Source organism: Ailuropoda melanoleuca, chromosome 10 (assembly GCF_002007445.2).
Source record: "Ailuropoda melanoleuca isolate Jingjing chromosome 10, ASM200744v2, whole genome shotgun sequence".
NCBI classification, from domain to species: Eukaryota; Metazoa; Chordata; class Mammalia; order Carnivora; family Ursidae; genus Ailuropoda; species Ailuropoda melanoleuca.
This window is the reverse complement of record NC_048227.1, coordinates 60,383,089-60,407,678: the sequence shown is the minus strand read 5'-3', so window position 1 is coordinate 60,407,678 and position 24,590 is coordinate 60,383,089. Positions and strand designations below refer to the sequence as shown.

The 24,590-nt window shown below is 40.7% G+C and overlaps 1 protein-coding gene across 1 annotated transcript; it reads right to left on the bottom strand.

Moving 5' to 3' along the window:
* Positions 1-422: 422 nt before the first annotated feature.
* Positions 423-23,101, bottom strand: AMD1 (adenosylmethionine decarboxylase 1). The gene is made up of 9 exons (XM_002927552.4): positions 22,652-23,101; positions 6,650-6,736; positions 5,534-5,660; positions 4,853-4,955; positions 3,716-3,758; positions 3,469-3,613; positions 3,272-3,364; positions 3,037-3,192; positions 423-2,643 (listed from the first exon to the last, which is right to left on the bottom strand). Exons 1-9 carry the CDS (start codon positions 22,759-22,761, stop codon positions 2,503-2,505), a joined length of 1,005 nt encoding a protein of 334 aa, XP_002927598.2. The 5' UTR covers positions 22,762-23,101; the 3' UTR covers positions 423-2,502.
* Between the last annotated feature and the right edge of the window lie 1,489 nt (positions 23,102-24,590).

Here is a 24,590-nt window from a genome sequence, read left to right as displayed (position 1 = left end):
TTGTTCTAGTTAACAGAAATAACAGTGAATGAAATAAAGGATGTTTACAACTTGTTCCTCCCCACGCCACCAGTACAAGCCTATTCCACAATAAAGGATAACGTTCTATCTTCAAACTCCAAACTCACAAACGCATTTTCTTATTCTTACCACTTACCTTTCCTACCCTTTGATGTCCGGTATACATCTATAACCCAGCTATTTCTTTAAAGCTTCAGTTATGAAGCCACTAACCAAAAAATGCTTAAATCTGAGTATAAATTACTTATTCTCCCAGGAGCTTAAAGATCTTACGTCTTCGTGATTATTCTCCCAAATGTTAGAAAGTAACCATCAAATATAAATTTCCTCAAATCACAAACATTGTAGATTTTTAAAACAGTATACAGGACCAAATACTAGACATCAACAGAAAACTTTGATTGTCACTGGACAATGAATTAAGCAAACTTTTATTGAAGCTTAAAGTGTGGTACAGAAATACATTTCAACTGATTTAAGTCCAACACCATGAAGAGAGAAATAATGGCACCACAATTTTCCCTCCTCTATCATATATACTAGGATTAATTTTGATTACTATTTAATCTATAATTTTAATTTTTCTAGGCTTTATTCCATACAAATTTGTGCAGTTTTTCAACATTAGATAGAAATCTTAAATCTATTAGGAAAAAAAAAATCAGACCTCAAGCCAACAAATGTCATCAAATCTACTGGGATACTGTTCAAGAACAAAATCCACTTTGAGCATTGGTCCTCAAAACAGTGCTGAAACATTAGGTACTGTGTGGTAATTACAGAATCAAACTGATCCACTGACTGAAAGTTTCTTCAATGAAACTTCGAATCGACATGCTTAAAATAAAAGTCAAAATTTGTGTTCCAACCACTTGATTTCAAACCAAGTAGATTTTATGTTTAGAAACACTAAAGAAAAGTGTTTCATTTATAAATACGGAAGGAACAAAAACATAACTGCATCAATCCAGAAAGAATCAAAAAAATTTTGTGAGGACAAGAATATAAAAAATTTAGTCAACTTTGTTTTCTCAGCTGCTTAAATCTCATATTTGCAAATATAGCTAAAAGATGCCAACTCCTCAAAGCCTGTATTTCTAGTTATTTCCCACTGACCAGTTTGGAATTTTGTCTTATGGATAGCATTCTGCTTCACCGTGTATGACTGAATAACCTGAACAGTTCTCATTCTGGGAAGTTTCACTTGATGCTATGAAATCATGGTGAAAGGAACACCAAGAAGAAAAGCAGTTCAAGTCAGAACACTATCATAATGCACACTACAAGGTCAAAGAACTTTTAAGTCACAAGATGACAAAGAAAGACTCCATTTTCAACCAAAGTTTATGTATATTATGAATGAAAATGATTGGAGATAGCTGCTATAGTAAAAGTTAGGGTGAATCATCTGAGCTGACTTATTAAATCCTGTAGAAATACCACCTTTATCTTAATTTCCTTGCTAACAAACTTAAGTGATAAAAAATTTTATATACCTACTTAGCAAATTACTAAAGGCATGGTACTCACGAGAAGCTAATCTCATTTAATGGGAACACAGAATGGCATAGTTTCTAGAACAGTTCTGCCAGTATACCCTAATATAAATGTATGTGGCTTCCTTGCTAATCAACAACAGGTTTATTTTTGTTACTATCTCCCAAAAGAGCCCATGTTAATATAAAAGGAGGCCTTGACCTTAAAAAGAAGATTAAGCCCAGGGTCCACTCTCCCTTCCCCCTCCCAGGTGTAAGATTAGTATAAACCCACAGTGTAACAGTGTATTGCTTTATTGGGGGAGGTTGGGAGGCAAGACACCATGGTGAGAAACAAAATCAATTAAAGTACAGGTACAGGAAGCAATAATGTTAAAATAGTAATACACAAAATGGATAACTGCAATCATTTTCTTAAGAGGACTTGACTCGTGTAAGATAAACTTTAATTGCTGTTGCAAAAAACATCTGTATGAAGTAGAAACTGGTTTCAGTAACATTAGTAGAGAATATGTTCTAGAAAGTGGAGGTAACTGGATGTAAAATCCTGGCAGCAATTTAATAGAACAGTCCCAGATGATTAGGCTGAGGCCAACACCTAATGAGGACGAAAGCCTTGTCTGTGGGGAATTTTGGATGATACCTGGAGAAATATTACACTGTGCATAAACCAAATTGAATTGTTTTCACAAGTGTTGTAAAGTTTCATATAGTAAAAGGTTTTTTCTACATGCACTTCAATTTCACAGCAAGAGTGGCATAGGATACCTAAACACAGAAGAGAGCATTCATGCAAGATATCTAACTCCTTGATATAATAATGCATACAATTCAAAATGATTACACTATCATTACACCTAGGGCTTTCTGCAGCTACAAGGTGGTGGTTATGGAAAGCATGGCCCCCGATATCAATATCTAAAAAGCAGCCACCACCTCCTTCTATGTGTGTTCTCTTTTTGCGTTTTTTCTTCATTTTTATTAATCAACTTTGCTGTTGTTGCTGCTTCTTAGCAAAACTGGTAAAAACAAAATTGTAATCATTGAACATAGCGCTCTGGCAATCAAGACGTTTAAAGCCTTCAATCTTCTGGGGTGAAGAAAGCACTGTGCGACATTTAGAACTCTGGGGAAAAAATTTAAATAAAGGATTAATGTTTCCAGTCTGAAGAAGTTTTCAAACAAAACAGTCAATAAGTGTTTAAGACTACTGTCTGAAGAAACTGTGGCATTTGAATATTTTAGCTGTCTCATGTGTGGATGGAGTGAGACATCCTATGTTGTCCCCCCACCTGCCCATCTGTCTACAGGGAAAACAGGACAAAAGGAACCCATCAATTGGGCTAGATAAAAAGCAAGGAACAAGTCTAAACGAAGATATAAAACATCTCCTCTTCCAGTAACCTTAACAGTAGTACTTCTAGGTATCTGATATTTGCCATCTTAGAATACACTATATGACATGACTCACTATCCTCATTTCCTTTAAGATTTTATTGTAGGTAATAAAACAAATTACCTGATTTACAAACAGGGTGGTCACAAATTTTCCTGGCTTGAAGACTTCCACAACTTTCCTGATCAGGTCATCATAGGAGGTCTGACTTAAGTTTGTTTCAAAGCTAACATAAGAAAATTCTGGTTCTGGAGTGATGTGAATAGTCCAATAAGTTCCCTTAAACAAATAGTTTTATGTTAATAATGGAATGAGTACACTTAAATATTTAACAATTATTAAGCAAAATATCACTTACATCCGATTTCATTCCATTCATCGAATACCCACAAGGATTGAAAAGTGTGGCATCAATGACAGAACCTGGTATCAGGTCACGAATTCCACTCTCCTGGGAAAGGAAAGACTGAATTACACACAAATTTGAAAAATTTGTGAATGAGTTAAATTTTCAGTCCCCAAGAAGAATCCAGAATTATTCTTGAAACTGCTTACACGAGTGACATCCTTTGCAGTAACACCATCTTTCATGTAGAACTGGTCCATAACTGCTGGGTCAAGCTCACTCATCAGAATTTCCAGGGTTTGATCTGGCTGACTGATTACCCGAGTCTCTGGGAAATCCAAAGTATACAAGTACCTATATAAAAGTAAAGAGTAGTTTCTAAAAATGACAAATGGCAATTTAAAATAAATCCTGTAGAGACACACACACAAATCCATGAAACTGTGTCCAACATACCAACAGTCAGAATTCATACGTCCCATACAATATGCTGCTCCATCTGTTGAGGGAGGAGAGAATGTAAAGTAAATTTAACAGCTCCTTTGGTAGGATAGCCTTGCCCCCACCCTTCCAATGGTTAGGGTGATAGTGCTTGCCTCCTATCAGAAATGTTCTCATTGAAGGGAAGTGAACTCGCCATCCCTTAAAAAAATATTTTACTAAAAATATTTTACTGTCTTTTAGAGATATACTTCAGCTAGTGAGTTACTTTGAGTGCTGAGAAAACTATGGCTCATTCTCCCCAAAAGCTCCATTAAGGAAATGGAATTTGATCACCCATTTATCTACATTCCCAAGTAAGTACAAGTCATTTTATGTAATACATTCTTTCCATATTTTTGTTCCAAAGCCTAACACAGTAAATTAACTGGGAGATATTTACACTCAATTATACTCAGCACTGACAGAGCGTTGTATAATTTCCTATTAGTAGATAAGAACAGGATAAAAATCGGACTTTCTTTTCGAATCATGCCTGTGAGGGGGGGGCGTGGAAATCTTAAATCATGCCTGTGATGACTTTTGTGCCAAGTTAGTAAAATCATCCTAGGTTTTCGGCCACATCTAGAATGTAAGGGTGTTAAGGGTGTTAGATTAGATAACCTTTAATTCCCTGACCTTGAAGCTCAAAAAGGAAGGTCTATAAATAAAAGCTTAGTAAATGGAAGAAAATCTTGCCAATTTATTTGAAGTGACACTATGATCTCACTGTGTTGATCATTTTTAAGCCACCTCAATTCCTGAACAGAATGCCAGACCAGAGTTTAACATGGACCAGCATCTTAGCATGGGTATGTGAAGGCACTATGCATTTTTCTGGATGGAACAACCCCTAAGTTAGATATAAATTAGAGCAACTGGCTAGACAAAGATGATCTCTCCCTCTGCCAAGTGATCAATTCATTTTCTTTTTCCATCTTTTCAGCAACATTGACCTGACGAGTACGCACACTGTAAAATTTGTAATCAACTTTACTGATATGTATCTTAACCAAATAACCATATTTGCATTCATATGCTTTCACAAAAATAAAAAGATCCTGGAAAGATAGACCCTCTAAGGAAACAGGTTTCAATTCTATTTAAACTTACTTGGGAAAATTGCATTAAGAAACTCTATTTCTTCCTGGAAATTCCGGTGTGGGTACCCTTGGTGAGAAGGCTTCATGAAATTCTTACGAGAATAAAAGAAGCTCTGAAAAAGATAACTTTGTATGTAGGATTCTGTCACCTTTCCTAGTCAACTATTTTCTGCATATGCATATCAAAATCAAACCTATAGATATTTTCTCCAATGAAATTTAACATCTTTTCCCTTTAATAGGTTTAAAAGGTAAGTGGTCTTTTGCTGGCCAATAAACAAAAAATGAAGGCCACTGTGTCAGAGCAAGGTTCCAGACCAATCAATATCCATGAGATAGTGTTACACAGAGCAACTTTGTTGAAGCTGTGAAGAATCTCAAGAAAGCATTAAGAATGCAGATCACATCCTGAGTTTCTGGAAACGAAAAAATACCCAATCTACTCATGATGGGTCACAACAACTGTAGAAACAAGGTACATTAATTATTTCTGGAGCAGTAATTTTAGAACTGATTTAAATAGGCATGGAAGCAACAATTTGAGAACATATGTACATTTAGTTTCAAGAGTCAGTGATTACCCACCACAACTAAGCAATAAATATACGTATTTATTTACTAGACATATGCATATCACAGAGCCCTAACGTTTGCCTGGGGGGAAAAAAGGATTAAATGTTTAATTACTTACTTGAATCGAATCAAACCCACTGTAATCCCTAGCAAGTTTCAACAGGGGAACCAGTGCTTTCAGCAAGAGGGTGGTACCACATGTCTTCAAAATGAAACGTCTCTTGGAGACAAACATGCTACTCTCACTGCATTTGAAAAAAGTCACAAGGTTATAATGATGTTTATGTATTACTGAGATATTAATCTATTATTGGATTATTTACAATGTAAAATTTGGCTATTAATTTTAAACGTGAAGAAATCAAGGAAGCCAAAAATAGGCACTACAGTATTCCTTTTTCTATTTTACAGAACTCATTTTAAGGTTCCAGAACCCACAGAAAGGCACTGAATTAGGTATAAAGCATATCAGCTCATTACACAAACTCCCTTCTAACTATAAACTTTCCTCCTCACCTCACGTATCTTAGGATTTATTTACTAAAGTCATACTTTACTTCAGCTTGTACCACCCACTCTCACATTATTTCTGTAAACATCTCATTACTTCTTTCACTAGATAATAAACTCCACGAGGAAAGGAATTTGTTTTTACTCACCATTATATTCCTAGGGCCTGGCACATAATAAGCATTTGATAAACATCTGTATATGCCAAACACAAGCTTAGTAAAAACCAGGCACTTATGCACCTTGTTCAATCCAGTAGCCTCAAGGTCCATTGTAATACATTTAAGAAACTAACATTTTACTTGGGGCGCCTGGGTGGCTCAGTCGGTTAAGTGTCTGCCTTCTGCTCAGGTCATCATCTCAGGGTCCTGGGATGAGTCCCCCATTGAGCTCCTTGCTCAGTGGGGAGCCTGCTTCTCCCTCTCCCTCACCCGTTTGTGCTCTTTCTTAAATAAATAAATAAAATTAAAAAAAAAACCCACCAAACTAATGTTTTTATTGGATAAATTAGCTGTGTACTTATAAACATGTTGAATGGCTTTCTTCTCCTGTATACCTCAAAGGACATCTAAAGTAAACACTTTTATTTTATACCACTATTTCTCAAAATAAGGTAAAAATGATTATAGTGCTAAGATCCAGAGGAACAATTTGCTATTCCCACGTAAAGTATGATTCAGACTGAAATCAGGTAGCTAACACTTGTTGTTTTTGCAGGACTTACCTGAGTACATAAGCTTCCTGCTTGTCAGTTTTTGTCACACTTATGATTGAACATTGCACATCCTTCAGAAGTATGTCCCACTCAGATCTATTATTCAACAACAAAAAAGATGATTAAGTCATAATAGTACTTGCCTACCTGAATAAAAATTATAAAGCTCTTATACTTCAGTGTTCTAACACAATTTACACCATGTATTTTATGTTTGTTGTCATATTCTTGTTCCAGCTTCTAGGTAACATTTAGTTTTACTTCAAAAGCCTACCTATATTGACATATCCACCAAGTAACAAAGAGCAAACTGGAAAACTGGAAAATATAAGCTATTTGCAACTTACTAAGAAAAAACAAATGACAACTGAATAAGCCATGCACAGAGGAAATTTAAAAGGCTCATAAACCAAGGAAAATCATTACCTTTCACCAACAAGCAAGTGAAGAAATTAAGTCAAAATGAGATTTTTTTGCTTATCAATTTTTTTTTTTTAAAGATTTCATTCATTTACTTGACAGAGCACAAGCAGGGGGAGCTGCAGAAGGAGAGGGAGAAGCACACTCCCCACTGAGCAGGGAGCCTCACATGGGGCCTGATCCCAGGACCCTGGGATCATGACCTGCGCCAAAGGCAGAAGCTTAACTGACTGAGCCACCCCGGAGCCCCGTTGCCTATCAAAATTCTTAGATTTTTGATCTTACTGGAAGAATTACAATTTAAAAAGCATCGTTTCCTTCCCTGATCAGATTGGCAAAAAGATTTAAAGGACTGACTGTTAGTAAGCTGAACTCTCATTCTGTTTAGATACTATTTTCTATCAAATTAGCAGCTAATCATAATACCTAGTAGTATCTAAAGTCTAGAAACATCAAAAACTTGAAACACAGCCTTTGTTGGCAATTCAAAGTCAATAAGATTTTGGGGGAACATTATGCCACTCTTTAATAGGATTAAAAAAATGAATATTTCAACAAAGTGAAAAGTCTGTATTACAGGCAACAGCAAAATGGAAGTCAAATGGGCATGAAGTTGGTTTTAATTTTATCTGATTGAGACCTAAGAAGTGCTTCCTCTTTAGTGTGCCCACTATGAACAGAAATACATAAAACAATTCCATAGGACAAGCTTAGAATGACCAGAGTAAAGGCTAGAAATGTTTTTAAGGCTCTTAATGTTTGACAGATCATTCTTGTATACCTAAGAAAATGGCATATTACGGTTAGCTTTCTTATCCAGTTAAGACTCTGTAAATCCTCAACAGCACAGTCAGCAGAAAAACAGGTATGTTTTATTCTTTTGTATTAAAAATCAAGCACAAGGGGGCGCCTGGGTGGCACAGCGGTTAAGCGTCTGCCTTCAGCTCAGGGCGAGATCCCAGAGTCCTGGGATCGAGCCCCACATCAGGCTCTTCCACTATGAGCCTGCTTCTTCCTCTCCCACTCCCCCTGCTTGTGTTCCCTCTCTCGCTGGCTGTCTCTATCTCTGTCGAATAAATAAATAAAATCTTTAAAAAAAAAAAAAAAAAAACAAGCACAGGGACACCTGGCTGGCTCAGCCGGTCGAGCACGCAACACTCGACCTCAGGGTTGTGAATTCAAGCCCATGTTGGGTATAGAGAGAACTTAAAAAAACAAAAAACAAACAAAACAAAAAAACACACATAAAAAAACCCAAAACACACAAGCATAGTACCAGTCAATCCTGCTAGCATTTTGTGCCCGTTTCATCGTTTTCTAAAAGAAATTACATAACCAATCACAGAAGGCAGTAATTCCTATGTTGGGTAAATTAGTTAAATTGCACACTCAGACCTACCTGAAAAAACTTAAAATACGTTAGGCTTGCTAATGATTTTAAGATTTTATTTATTTATTTGAGTGAGAGAGCAAGAGAGAGAGCGTGTGAATGGGTTCCAGCACAGGAGAGGCAGGGGGAGGGTCAGAGGGAGAAACAGACTCTCTGCTGAGCAAGAAGCCCAATGTGGGACTCTGGGATCGTGACCTAAGCCAAAGGCAGATGCTTTACCAACTGAGCCACCCAGGTGCCCTAGGCTTGCTAATGATTATAGAGCCTATTTGCCTATAACTTTGCCAAGGAGTTTAAAAAATTTATATTTTGGGGGGGCGCCCGTTTCTCCCTCTCCAGCTCCTCCTGCTTCTGCTCTGTCAAATAAATAAATAAAATCTTAAAAAAATTTATTTTTACTTTCTAGAGAGGGGGAATGGGAGGAAAGGGGGAGAAAGAGTGCAAGAGAATGCATCTCAAGCAGACTCTCCGCTGAGTGCGGAGCCTGACACAGGGGCTTGATCTCACAACCCTGAGATCATGACCTAAGCCAAAAAAACAAGAGTCAGACACTTAACCGATTGAACCATCCAGGTGCCCCTGCCAAACAATTTTTAAAAAGAGCTAACAATTAGCTTTTAAAAAGGTGTCAACAATTGTTTATATAAAGAAAAAATACATACTTGGCCATATCTTGGCAGTTTGTTTCAAATTTTTTTAAATGGTACAATTTGTTATTTAGGAAGAAAACATAACAATTAAGACCCAGTTCTGAGCAACACAAACTGATCATTTTAATCCTTTCATTGTAGGTGGTCATACAATAATTTGGGCTTTCGTATTTTTTTTTTAAAGATTTTATTTATTTATTTGACACAGAGAGAGAGACAGCCAGAGAGAGAGGGAACACAAGCAGGGGGAGTTGGGAGAGGAAGAAGCAGGCTCATAGCGGAAGAGCCCGATGTGGGTAGATTCCATAACGCCGGGATCACGCCCTGAGCCGAAGGCAGACGCTTAACCGCTGTGCCACCCAGGCGCCCCTGGGCTTTCGTATTTTTAAGACTCAAAGTTCACTAATGTATGAACATTTCAGAATCCACTGTAGTTCAATTCCACAAATAATTGCTTTAACGCAAAAAGGAGTAAAGGGGCTCTAAAAGAAGCTATTGCTTTTCTGCTTTGTGACATTTCTTGCAATTAAGTATCTCTGGGCTTGGTTTCTTCATACTTAATAGGCAATAAAACCCACTTCCCATGACTGGTATCAGCGTCTGCCTTCGGCTTAGGTCATGATCCCAGAGTCCCACATTGGGCTCCTTGCTCACTGCTTCTCCCTCTGACCCTTCCCCTGCCTCTCCTCTCCTGTGCTCGAACTCATTCACACGCTCTCTCTCTCTCGCTCTCTCACTCAAATAAATAAATAAAATCTTAAAATTACATAACCCATACAAAATTTACCTACTTGATGGTAAGAATTCAAGCACTGGATACGTAGGTAAATAATAAAAATACCCACTATAAGAGGCACTGAGTAAAATTCTGCAGCACAGGGGGGTCTCTCTTTAGAGCTCATCTAAGTCAGATCTTACCTAACAACTTCCCACTAGAATCCAGCACTCTTGCAAATATTCTCTTCCACCCACTGTACACGCTACTTCCTCAGTTATATTCACTATACATGGAGACTCCTTCACCCCCAGTTTTACTGAGATAATTGGCATTCATCACTGTAAGTTTAAGGTACACAGCATAATGGTTTGACTTACATGTTTGTGAAATGATTACCACAGAAAGTTTAGTTAGGATCCATCGTCTCACATACACAATAAAAAACAAAAAACAAGAAAACAAATCTTTCCACTATGAGAACTCTTCAGATTTATTCTTGTAACTTTCACATATCATACAGTAGTGTTAACAGTATATTAAGATTTTTTTAATTAAAGATTTTATTTATTTATTTGACAGAGAGACACAGGCAGGGGGAGTGGGAGAGGAAGAAGCAGGCTCCCAGCGGAGGAGTCTGATGTGGGACTCCATCCCAGGACTCTGGGATCACGCCCTGAGCCGAAGGCAGACACTTAAAGACTGAGCCACCCAGGCGCCCCAACAGTATATTAAGACTTCTAATCATGCTCCGTAACTTTCCTTCTTGTAGAACTTTGTTTTTCTCTGTATTTAAAAGCTGTCTTGCTTTTTCATTTGCTTTGGTTTTCTATGCATTAATGAATCCTCAGATGTTCCCAACTGTTTCCTTTGAACATTTTTGAGTGGTTCTTGGCCAAGATTAGGGTACTAAGACTTAGCTAGTCAGAAAGTCTATACCCATGGATAGGGCTTGATTACTGTGGGCCTACACAGGGCACTGTGGGGGTTTCACTGGGGCACTCCCTCCCTATCGGTATTTTTTTTTTTTTTGAAGTTCTTTCCTGGGCAAGTCAGATTATCCAAATATTCCATTTTCTTGCCTGGAGAACATTAAGATTTCTGGTAAGCAAAAGAGGGTAAAGGGCTAAGGATCTCACTCATTAGAAGTTTTTATTCTTTATTTTCAGTATAGTCACTCTATCCCTCAACAGTACCTGGTCCCCTCATTTCAGAGAGATCCTTTTTTACTCCCAGAGAATAAACCATTATCTAATCTTCAGATCTCCTGGTACCCCCTCTTTTCCTCTGACTCAAATTTTATAATATGAAGACAATGAATCAGAAGAGCAGTTGAAATAAATAAAACACACACTGATGAATACATAGGTAACTAGCTCTATCCCCATTTCCTGTATTTGAGCCACAGTGGACTTTTCCACCAACCATTCTCTCCCTAGAAATAGGGCACCATAAATTTATTCATCCAAATCAATCCACATGAAAGTGAAAGACAGCATTATAATTACGTGGAGACAGCACATATAAACTTTGCTCTGGGTACTGTTGGAATGGATTTCACCCTACTACAACCCCTGTCCTCAGCAGCCTTCCTCTATCTCAAGTCACCTCACTCTTCCCATCAGATCAAAGTTCTTTTCACAAAAAGATTTTAATACTCAGAAAGCTTTCCAAAGCATTTTATTTGTGTGGCTATTTTGGTATTCATGCAAATCCCACTAGTCATTCCATATAGTTAGGGAGTTTGTGTTTTATTGTTTTTATCTCCAGTGCCTAGCCCAGTTCCTAAGAGGCCCTCAAGTATTTGTTGAATCTGGCAATAATTATTCCGATCAAATTTTATGGACATTTGGGAAAATAATGAACAGCCTTAAAATTTTTGTTTTTTATTATTTTTAAAAGTAATCTCTATGCTCAAGTGGGGCTTAAACCCACAACCAAGGATCAAAAGTTGCATGCTCTACCAACTGAGCCAGGCAGGCGCCCCACATAGCTTTAAAGATTTTTAAATCTAAAACTGTTACATGCTCCTTTACTGTTTGGGATCTGTAGAACATTTGCTGCCCCCAAACCTGTGTGTTTAGAATAGATAATTCCTACTGATGTATCTCACTCTTCTGTCCTCTCAATCTACTAGAGCCCACCAATGAAACTTTTTATTCCAGTAGTTATTTTCCTGTTGCATTTTTAAGTTCCACCTTCTATTTCTCTAAGACTTTGTCTTTTCCTTTTAAGAGTGTTCACTCTTACAGAATGGTTATGACAGCTGTTTATAAAGGTTTATCTGCATCACCTTGAGGCTGTCTTTTTCCTTTGAGGGATACTGAGAATTTCCCATTCGTAGGTTGAGCAATTTAAGATTGCATCTTGAACATTTTGATCATGTTACGTAATTTTAAATCTTGTTTAAATCCTATGGAGCATGTTGATTTTTAAAACTGTTTTAACAGGCAACTGAAATGGTTAAGTTCAGTCTTCAAGTTTTTTTTTTTTTTAAGATTTTATTTATTTATTCAACAGAGATAGAGACAGCCAGCGAGAGAGGGAACACAAAGCAGGGGGAGTGGGAGAGGAAGAAGCAGGCTCATAGCGGAGGAGCCTGATGTGGGGCTCGATCCCNTGTGGGGCTTGATCTCATAACGCCGGGATCACGCCCTGAGCTGAAGGCAGACGCTTAACCACTGTGCCACCCAGGCGCCCCTCAGTCTTCAAGTTTTTATCCAGCTTCTCTGGGTTTTAGTTTAGTTATGAAAGCCCTTGCCATGGTACTCAGATCTGTCCTGCTTTCATGTCACCCAGTGGCCAGACTGGGACTGGGAGCTGATCCATCAGTTTTCAAAGCCGTTGATATACTGTTTATGATCAGATCTATACAGGAACAGCCCACTGGTCTTTATACAAATTTTTATGGGATCACTTTCTTCACCTCTCCCCATAATCTTGCCGACAATTTCTGGTTTGGGGTGGGGGGCCCAATTCTTGGGTCCTCCGGCTAGAAAGCAAAGGCTTTAGTTTGTCCACCTGCCGCAGGCTGTCTGTGACTACCTGTCCCTCTGTGGCCAAATGGGTAGACAACAAAAAGGGAAAAGAGCAATAGGAATATCCACGATGCTCTTCACTCCTGGGACCACAGTTCCTCTGGTCAAAAAGGGGTCCCCCCCCTGCACCCAGAGTGTTAGGCATCTCTCTGGCCACCACAACTGTTACAGGACTGCCTGCGCTGTGGGCAGAATGCACACACAAAAAGCAAAGCAATACAAAAACAAAAAAGGGATTTTCCCTACTCTCTCTGACCCAAGGGAGCAGGCCCCCTTTCCTTCTCTGCACATAGTGTGCAGCTCCCAGCTTCTGGCAGCTTTTCAGGCCACCCCAAGAGATAACCAAAGGCGGGGGTGGGGAAGAAACAGGAAATCACAGTTATTTCAGTGGTATTTTGAGTTATGGTATCCTTCTCAATTCACCTGCTAACATTTACTTTTCAAAGTCCTCAGCTGTTCCATGCACTCTGCCCAAGGTTTTTAGTAGATGCAAGAGACAGTAGAGTGTGCTTATTCCACCTTGAGGGAAACCGAATGTTCTTGCACTCATTCACCATCAATTAATAAATTTTTGCAACCAAACTCTTCCTCACCTAAAAGAAACCCTCTACTATTTTTTCAATGTCACAGTATGAAAGAATGTGGTTATTTAGAACACCTTAAAACACAGCTGAATGATCAATCAAAAAGACAATTTTAGGAGAGCCAATAGGCTCAAAAAAAGAATAAATCAAGGGGCAAGATGGGAGAGAAAACTGAAAAAGCCAATACAATGCTATACATGTATATAAAGAGAAAGGTGAAAAACCAACACCAAACAGCTGAGAATTTCAGAAAATTATTTTATCACACTTCTTCCAGGAAAATAAGCCTCCTTTTGTAAATAAAGGTTTATTGGATCCTAGCCACAACCAGATCATGGTTAAGTATCTCCCCCAAATTGGATGTTCTTTACTAATAACAGTACACAGATTGAATAATATTAGGTTACCATACCAGAAAGCAAAACATTAACAGTATATTGTATTTGAAGTTTTCTTAAAGAATCTGTGATTTAATAAAAACAGAACAAGTTAGAGCACTTACAAAGGAAAAGATACATCTAATATGAAAGACTTCTAGATCATCTGATTCAACAAAACCAGAAACGGACAACTGACTACATTTTTAAATGTAATATGTAAAAAGTAAATGCCATAGGTCAAATGACCTTCAACAAAGGTGCCAAGACTACAAAATTAGGGGGAAAAGCCATCAAACAGTGCTGGGAAAACTGGGTGTCCTCACAAAAGAATAAAGTTGGATCCTTACCTTACACCATCTATAAAAATTAATTATTAATAGGTTAAAGATAAAAATTAAGACCAAACTGCAAGTCCTCAAAGACATAGGGTAAACTTCAGGACACTGGATCTGGTATTGCCTTCTTGGATATGACACAAAAAGCACAGCCAACAAAGGCAAAAGAAGACAAACAGGAATACATCAAACTTAAATTTTGCACATCACAGGAAGTACTCAACAGGAGAAAATACTTGCAAATAATACAGGTGATAAAAGGTAAATATCCAGAATATATAAGGAACTTCCCCAAGAGCAAAAACAAATGACCCAATGGAGCACCTAGCTGGCTCAGTTGGTGGAGTGTGGGGTTCTTAAAATGGCGTTGTGAGTTCGAGCCCCACTTTGGGTACAGAGATCACTTTAAAATCTTATAAATAAGTAAATTAACCCAATTAAAAAACTGACAAAGGACTTGAATAGACAATTCTCTAAAAAGGTACACAAATGGCCAACAAGCATATGCAAAGATGCTCAACATCATTAATCGTAAGAGAAATGCCAATCAAAACCATGAAATAACACCTCACATCCATTAGGATGTCTATGTAAAAAACAAAACAAAAAGTTTTGGCAAAGAAGTGGAGAAGTATTAACATTTGTGCACATTAGTGAAAATATCAAATGGTACAGCCATTACAGAAAACAGTAGGGACGTTCCTCAAAACCTTAAAGATAGAATTACCACCACATGACCAATCCAGCAATCCCACTTCTGGGTATATATTCAAAAGAATAAAGAATTCCAAAAAGGTCTGGAAGAGGGATTTGCACACCCATGTTTGTTGTTGTTCACAACTGTCAAGAGATGGAAGCAACCTAAATGTCCATCAAAGGATTACTAGATAAATAAAATGTGATATATACATACAACATGGATGAATCTTGAGGACCTTACGCTACGTGAAATAAGCCAGTCATGGAAGGACACATACTGTATGATTCCATTTATGAGGTACTCACACTCCTATGAAGTATCTAAAATAGCCAAAATCCTAAAGGAATATGGTTGCCATGGACTCGGGGAAGAGGAGAGGGTAACTTACTGGGTATAGTTTGTTTTGTAAGATGAGAAAGTTCTGTTGCACAACAATGTGACTATACTTACAATACTACCCACTTAAAAATGGTAAATTTAATGTTAGATTCTTTTAAATCACAATTTTTTGAAGTAGAAAAGCTTCATATTGAATTAAGCTTCTCATTACATTCTTCACAAAAGTTTCAAAAAAGTTTGAACTGCTATCCTCAGAGCACCCATTTTTAAAGAAGTATGCGTTGAAAGTAAGGCAGGAGTTCCGGGAAAGTTAAAATTGTGATTCCCCAGCATTCTGAGGGAACAGAATGCTGCTGGCAGATGGAAGAAACCCGTCAGAGCAGAGTATCACTCTCACATCACCAGATGAGCTGTATCCTAACCTCAGACCCTGTAGGTCAGACCCGCTGCAAATGGTGCCTAGAAATTTGCATTTAAAAGGCCTCCATGCGAATAAAAACTGCTGGTTTCAGGGTTACCAAATAATTTACCCCAAAGTCACACAACAACATGAAGCTTCCCTGAGCTGTGACCTTAAGGTGACAGCCTGATGTCTGTTTTAGAGACTTTCCCCTTACCACAGTACATTCAGGCCTCCATACCTTACCCAAGGTATTAGTATTTGGGTCAACACCATACTTAAAATAGGAGATCATTCTTTAGCAAAGCCTAGACTGACCAGAAGTCTGAGTATATCTTCCACTGAATTAGGGCAGTTAGTTCAGAAATCCAGAAATACAAGAGCCTTTCCCTTTTGTTCAAAGAAATCAACTGAAAATATACTGCTAATTTTAATCACAGTATTAAATTATCTCAAGCTTTAAAATTTTAATCACTATTAGTATAATTACTGCTACACTCAGCTGATTATTACTTTCAACGCATACTTCTTTAAAAATGGGTGCTCTGAGGATAGCAGTTCAAACTTTTTTGAAACTTTTGTGAAGAATGTAATGAGAAGCTTAATTCAATATGAAGCTTTTCTACTTCAAAAAATTGTGATTTAAAAGAATCTNCACACTAAAAGGTTTGTTGGCCATTAATGGGTTGTACATTTCTTCAGTGTAAAATCACTGATACTGCAATACTGTGCAATGATGTGGTTAAGTAAGGCAGGAGTTCTGGGAAAGTTTTTTTTTAAAGATTTTATTTATTTATTTTGACAGAGATAGAGACAGCCAGTGAGAGAGGGAACACAAGCAGGGGGAGTGGGAGAGGAAGAAGCAGGCTCATAGCGGAGGAGACTGAAGTGGGGCTCGATCCCACAACACCGGGATCACGCCCTGAGCCGAAGGCAGACGCTTAACCGCTGTGCCACCTAGGCGCCCCAGGAGTTCTGGGAAAGTTAATGTTGAGGTGTGATTTACATTCTTTGCAACTGCCCCCAATCCTTTACTAAAAATTAAATTCTAGCTTACAAAATTTGAAGGAGAAAAACAGAACTTCCCACTAGACCTCAATGTCTTCTCCAACATGAACACTATAGATTCTAGTTGTTATGGTTTCATGTTAACTGTGCAAATAATACACCTCTAACTTTCCCACAGTTAATATTTATTCTCTTCACCTCCACTACAATTTCCCATCTGAACCCACCTCATTACTACAAATAATAGCTCAGGGTTATGAATTCAAAAGCAAAAGTCTTTCTTCTCAGCAAAATTTCTTATTTTCTCACAGACTTCCTCCCCATAGCTGCCATTTCCTAGAACATAAAAGGCTTTTGTTTGGTCCAGCAACCCTAAGACCTTTTAATATATGATCACTGATTTCTGTTCAGATCCTTTTTTTTTTTTTAAGATTTTTTTAATTTATTTATTCGACAGAGATAGAGACAGCCAGCGAGAGAGGGAACACAAGCAGGGGGAGTGGGAGAGGAAGAAGCAGGCTCACAGCAGAGGAGCCTGATGTGGGGCTCGATCGCCGGGATCATGCCCTGAGCCGAAGGCAGACGCTTAACCGCTGTGCCACCCAGGTGCCCCTGTTCAGATCCTTTTGAAATCTGAAAAACTGCTGGAGAAACTGCGGGTTAAACCTAATATACCATCCCTTCCTCAAATTCAAGTAATGTGTGAATTAAGTCTGTTTTAGAACATATCATCTATTCCTTTATTCATATGGAGACCCTGGACTGCAGCTTTTCTTCAACATATTGTTAACCAGTATTCTTCAACCTGAGCTACACAAGATTTTCCATTTTTAAAATTTATTTTTATTTTTTAGAGCCTGATATGGGCTCAATCTCACAATCCCAGAACAAAAAGGGGTGTCTGGGTGGCTTGGTCGGTTAAGTGACTGACTGTCCTTGATTTCAGCTCAGGTCACGCTGCGATCGGGGGCTGGGGCTCCGGCCCCTTGTTCAGCGGGGAGCCTGCTTCTCCCTCTCAATCAATCCAGAAATCTCAAATAAATAAATAAATAAATAAAATCTTAAAAAAAATTCCCGGATGGAATGCAGATCTAAATATGAAAAGCAAAATGAAACTTAGGAGGGAAAAAAAGAACATCTTCATTAATCTAAAATGAGCAAAGATATGTTAAATAGAACGCAAAACTGCTAACCAGAGGCAGCTGGCTGGCTCAGCTGGTAGAGCATGAGACTCTTGATCAAGTTCAAGCCCCATGTTGCCTATACAGGTAGGTTACTTAAAAACAAAAACAAAACAAAACAAAAAAACAAACCCTACTAACCATTAAAGGTAAAATACTGGTAAGTGGACTACATTAAAACTGTGCATTTCTGGGGCACCTGGGTGGCTCAGTTGGTTAAGCCTCTGCCTTCGGCTCAGGTCATGATCCCCAGGTACTAGGATAGAGCCCCGTGTCAGGATCTCTGCTCAGTGGTGAGTCTGCTTCTCCCTCTCTGTGCCCCAACCGCCTCCCACTCATGGTCTCTCTCAAATAAATAAAATCTTAAAAAAAAAAAAATAAAACCACAAAACCTATGCACTTCTGTTTTTAAAGATACCACTAACAGAATAAAAGGGGAAGCNTCCCGGCGTTATGGGATCGAGCCCCACATCAGGCTCCTCTGCTATGAGCCTGCTTCTTCCTCTCCCACTCCCCCTGCTTGTGTTCCCTCTCTCGTTGGCTGTCTCTATCTCTGTCAAATAAATAAATGAAATCTTTAAAAAAAAAAAAAAAACAAAAAAAAACCACAAAACCTATGCACTTCTGTTTTTAAAGATACCACTAACAGAATAAAAGGGGAAGCCATTGAGGGGGCAAGGTATCTGTAATATACATATTAGAATTCATCCACAATAAAGAACTCCTACAAACTGAGGAGGCATTCCAAAAGAATAGGCAGCATTTCACAAAAGATATCCAAATGGCTAATAAAGATATGAAAGGATGCTCAACTCCATTAGTCCGATGGGAAGTACATACTATCGTACACCCGCAATAGCTAAAATTAAAAAGATAATACCAAGTGTTAGATGAAGATATGGAGCAACTAGAACCATCATGCTGGATATATGCACATCTTATGACTTAACAATTCTACTCCGAGGTGTATATGTAACAGAAGCGCAGACATATTGTTCACCAAATGACATATTAGTGTCCATAGCAACATATTTGTATTAGCAAACTGGAATCTACTCAAATACCCATTCACAATAGAATGAAAAACTGTGCCACACTGACACAAAACACTACACAAAATGCCAAACGTAAGGTTGACCAGAGAGAGGCCTTACATAATGATTCACACTAAATGATTCCATGTTATTAAAAGCTCAAAAACAGGGAAAACTAATCTATAGTGGTTAAAAGTTGGGAGGAGAGGGTAGAATTGGAAAGAAGTACAAGGGGGAATTTTCCCATAACATCTTTGTTATTTAATGTCTACCATCTATAGCAAGGCCCTCTCAGAACAATTTGTGCCTTCCCAATTAATCCTTTTCATGTCCTTAGGTTTTTATCTGTTTTATTAACAGTGTAATTTATTTGTTTATTTTAATCCAGTCTGTTAATGTCTTCTAACTATGACTTTAGTCTATTTGCATTTTAATGTAATTACTTAGTGGAGGTGTGGAGGCAAGGGCTTTCTGGCTTTTACATTTTTATCATTAAATAAAAACAATACTAAAGATAAATTTTACTTTATAGAAATATAATGATATAATCTAAAACTCCCTAGTGACTCGATCTCCTCCCCTCGAATAAAAATACATCAAACTGCTAGGACACCCTTTAACATGTAGCCTTTTAGACTACAATCTGACAATCTCTTCCCCAGCCTTGTTTGCTTAAAAAAAGGAGAAAAGGAGAAAAGGAGGGGCGCCTGAGTAGCTCAGTCGGTTAATCGTCTGCCTTCAGCTTAGGTCATGACCTTGGGGTTCTGGGATGGGGTCCTGGGATTGAGTCCCAGAACCAGCTCCTTGCTCAGCCCCCCTGTTTGAGCCCTCTCCGGCTTGCTCTCTCTTAAAGTAAAAAAAATAAAATTAAAAAAAAAGGGGGGGAGATGGTCTTTAAAGGCAAACAAAACAACTCCCTCCAAAAGATAATAATACTTACAGAGTGGTTACTGTGTGTCAGTTTCTTAAATACTGTACATATATTAGCCCACTTAATCCTCACAACGACCCTAAGAAGACAGGTACACCATCATCATCTTCATTTGAGAGATGAGGAGACACTGAACAGCTGGCTATTAAATGGTGTCTGAATTCAAATTTAGATATTCCAAGGCAATGTACTTAACTACTTCATTATACATTACTCTTTCAGGTTATAATCCTCCTCCTTGCCCAACTCCTCAAGAGACCAGAAACCAATGATCCCTCTCACCAGGCCATTGATTTTAGATATTTACCAAGCATCTACTATTTTTCACGTATTTTTACCTTCTACTAAATAACCTAACTTGTGCATCCTTGCTTGACAGGTCACAGAGAAAGGTTCCTAAAGGTTGCCAATGGACTTCAGCTAAATGCAACAGGTTTTTCAGTTCTTTCTTGCTCTAATCTCCAACAGCCGAAATGTGATATAAACTCTCAAAATAGAGATTTAACGAATGTTTAATGTCTATAAAACATTGTCGCACTAAATTACGAACAAAACAGAATATGCTGTCCTTGAAGGTTTAACTTTTGCCATCATTTTAAGAATCACACCGAAGGAGCAAAACAATTTCAGCAGCCAAAAGTACAAAGGAGGGGCTCCTGGGTGGCACAGCGGTTAAGCGTCTGCCTTCAGCTCAGGGCGTGATCCCGGCGTTATGGGATCGAGCCCCACATCAGGCTCCTCCGCTAGAAGCCTGCTTCTTCCTCTCCCACTCCCCCTGCTTGTGTTCCCTCTCTCACTGGCTGTCTCTCTCTGTTAAATAAATAAATAAAATCTTAAAAAAAAAAAAAATACAAAGGAAAAGTGGTTCTCAGACATTTAAAGAAGGCAAGCTCCCCTTTTATAAGCCTTTCTCCCCCTCGACTCAGGGAACTTAACCAGAAAAGCCCAAGCGTAAATTCTGGCATTTTTGCCTAAGAACCTGGAGGAAGGAAAAACCCTCTTTCCTTTACTAAGAATGTGCGCTTACAAATAAAGCTTCCAAACACGTAAAGAGCCAGAGCAAAACAATTTGTTATCCACCTTGTAAGACTCACTCACTAGTTCTTCACTGACAGAATTTTCTAACAGTATCTTTTTTTTTTTTTTAAAGATTTTATTTATTTATTCGACAGAGATAGAGACAGCCAGGGAGAGAGGGAACACAAGCAGGGGGAGTGGGAGAGGAAGAAGCAGGCTCATAGCAGAAGAGCCTGATGTGGGGCTCGATCCCATAACGCTGGGATCACGCCCTGAGCCGAAGGCAGGCGCTTAACCGCTGTGCCACCCAGGTGCCCCTTCTAACAGTATCTAATCACATTTGTTTCATCGGACGCATACCACCACCACCACCACCAGGGAGTTTTCCCCTTTGTGAAATGAAGGAAATTTAAGCTTCCCCTATCTGTAAGTAACTGCTTCCTAGAATATAAAGTGTTTAAAGCTCAGCCTGGCACGTAGTAAAGGGCTACGATAGACATTTTAAAGTGTCGCTTGAAAAATGAGACCTGTCACATTTTAGCTAACACGACGCTTTCCAGGAGGAGACTCCTTCAAGATAGATATACTGCCTTAAAAGTCCTCGCAGCACGTGTCCGCCTGGATTCCCTTCCCCAGTTGCTTTTTGTCAGGGACAGCAGCGAGCGCAGCCCACATTCCTGAAACGCCCATTGGCCCACACCCTGGGGCCAGGCTCTCTGTCGGGCCCAGGAGCTCATTGGTCGTCGCCTCAATGAGGCAGCCGCACCGGTTCCTTCGCCGCACCGCCACACTTGCCGCACTTGAGCGCCGAAAGGCAAGGGGTGGCTAGCGGTGTGAGCGCCGCGGAGAAAGGCCCAGCACCTTCGCAAACGCCTGCGCGTTTATTTGCGCTTGGCTTTCCAAAAACCTCAAGCAGACCTCTCCTTTCCTGCGCGATCAGCCCAGCTCTCTCGCGTGACTGCTCGGGGTGGGAGGCTGGGGCCCCAGATTCCTTTGCAGGCTTAGGCGCTAAAGGTATTATGTCCTGGCTCGGACGGGCCTCTAGCCCGTAAATGCAGGCAAACCTTCCAGCACCCCGCACCTCGGCCGGAACCCGCCGACGCCGTAACAGGTTACACCCCCAAGGTCAAGAGTCTCAGGGGCAAGCCTCGGTGGGCTTCGCGGCCGTTTCCCGGGGCCGCCCCGAAAAGGATTTGGTGCAGAGCGCGTTAAGGCGGCGGTGGGGCCCAGCCACTGCGACACTGCTCCCGCCCAATCCCCGCCGCCCGGGCGCCACATGCTGCCAGCGCGGACCGCGGGCGGGAGGCCTGCGCGCCAGACCCTCAGTCGGAGACCGGGAGAGCCCCCTCCTCCCGCAGCACGCGGAAAGAACGAGCCCGGCTTCAGACTCGCTCCCTCCCTCCTCGCTCCCCGAGACGGGCACGCCCAAATTAGCGCCTGACTAAGCCTGCCGAGCCACACCTNGGCCGGGGGGAGCCACACCTGCCGGGAAGCAGCCCGCGCGGCCCCAAGACGTCCACACCCGGGGCCCCGGACCGCCAACTCCGGAGGGGAAAGTCGTAAGGCGCGGGCCCACAAACCACCCCGAGTGGCGCCGCCCGCCGCCCCGCACGCCGCGCGGGGGACGTTACCTGAGCACGCGGCGCGCCGGCCTCCTCCCCTCCCCCCCGGGCAGCGCCCGGCCCAGCAACGGCGGCGGGAGGAGCCGGCTCGCGCCCCCCGTGGNTCGCGCCCCGCGTGGACGCGGCCGCTCCCCCCAGCACCGCGGCCCCCTCCACGGCCACCGAAACGAGCCCCGCCTGGGGATCTACCCCCACCTGAAGGCTGCGGGAACCCGGCCCCCGCCCGTGGCTGATGCCTTCGAGGCGGCGACAGCTCCCAGCACCCACCTGGGGATGGTGCGAAGATCTCCAGATCCTTGATTTGCGTCGGGCTGCTGCCTGGAGAACCAAACCTCCAGCAGCTTCTCGGTCCCTTCGAAAAAATGTGCAGCTTCCATCACCGTGAGACTAGCGAACAACCAACAACCACAGAAAATCAACTAAATTAAATCTCTTCTCCCGCCGCCGCCGCCGCTGCGGATTGTTCCAGCTGTGTTACTAAAGTTCAGGTTCCTTTTTTTTTGCTATAATTTTATATTAACTTTTTTTTTTAAAAAAAGGATTAATAAAATTTTCCCGGCTTTTTTTTTTTTTTTGTGAGCGAAAGTTGAACGTGAGTCTGTTGGAAATAGAGGCAGATACAGTTCAGTCTCTTGTAGTCCGCTGTTTCCCCGTTAGAGAGAGTAGAGCGAGCGCTAGCTAATGTCGCCGGCCATACTGTGGAAGCGAGGGCGCTGCGTGAGCACCGCATTTATATACCCCGTCTCCCCCGAAAGGCCAGGAAGTGACGCAGCATCCCGCCCCTGAGGCTCATTGCTGCTGCCGGCTGTCAATCAGCAGCCGCCGTGTTGCGGCTGGCTGGCGGCCCGCCTGCCAGGAGCGCGGGGAGCTACCCGCGGGGCTGCGGTTCGGGTTCGCGCTGTCCCCTGGGCGGGAGACGGCGCTGTGTGGTCCGGCTGGGGATTAGGAACCTGGGGTCGAATGCAGAATGGGTGGGGAGAACAGGAAGGGAGTGAGGAAAGGCTGTATGGTGCTGCGTTAAACAACTGATTAGCAGAGAACATGGGTGGATCCTTAGGAAGGGTTGGCGGGGTTCGGCGGGGGCGGTGGCCACTGCTGGGATGGCGTGGTGGTTTTGATCCTGTGCAGTTCACCGCGATTGCTGAGGTACTTGGCCGTTCTCAAAGTGCGTTTCCCCAAGAGCTAAAGAAGCCACGCATTAAAACTCAACATTTGTTCGTGACGCACATGTTGCTAAGGGTCGGATTAGAAGGCACTTTAATTCTGGTCGTGCCTTAGCTGATGTGCGAGTAAATGCAGTTCTCGACCCGTTTACACAATAGCCAGAAGCGTTGTCTCCCTATTTAAAAAGAGAAAAGCAACGTGGCGCCCAGCCTTGGAGGGCTCCGGCTCTTACCTACCTCCCACCATGTGGCTTGCCAAGCCTTGGAATTGGCCGAGTGCAGCAGCTGCCGTGGAAGCACTGGCAAGTCCGTGCTCGATTAGGTCAACTGGTGGGAATTTATTTTGCAGAACTATTTCTAGAAACTGGTTTATTAAATATAATCTGAAATTGTTTGATAACATTTTTCTTTGACTATTCTCAAACTGATGAACTAGTTGAAAGCCCCCCCCCTCCAAAATTTACAGTGATATCATCTCATGTGCTCCAGAAGAATTTGGAAATTCATATAACAGGCATTCTGAACTATGACTAGCAGTGATATAAAGAACCATGAATTTAAAAAAATTAAAAAAAAGAACCATAAATTTAATACTTCAGTAATCAATGTAAACTGTAAAATAGTTGGCAAGTCGTAGTTTTCAAACAGTTTAACCCGAGGTGGCAAAATTGTGGTAACAAAGTTGATGACTTTTACTCGGGAATGTGGGAGGAAAAAACCCAGCCTGACATAAAAATTACCATTGTCACAATCCAAAAGACTTTTCCCTATCATCCTTAGAGAAGACTTCCCTCAACCGAAAGTGAAATGAAATAATGTTTTAAGCGTGAAAAACCTAATGAAAAAGAAGCGGTTTGAATTTGCACTCTAGATTCCCTCCAGGGTAGTATTTGTCTTACAAGAATATGAGTTTGTTCACATTTCTCCATGAAACCTGTTGAAAGAATCTACGTTGTGTGGTAGGTACATAGACTACTTTTGCCATGTTTTTAAAAGCATCCAATTCAAACTGGGAATTGGGACAAAAGATAAATGTTGCTTAT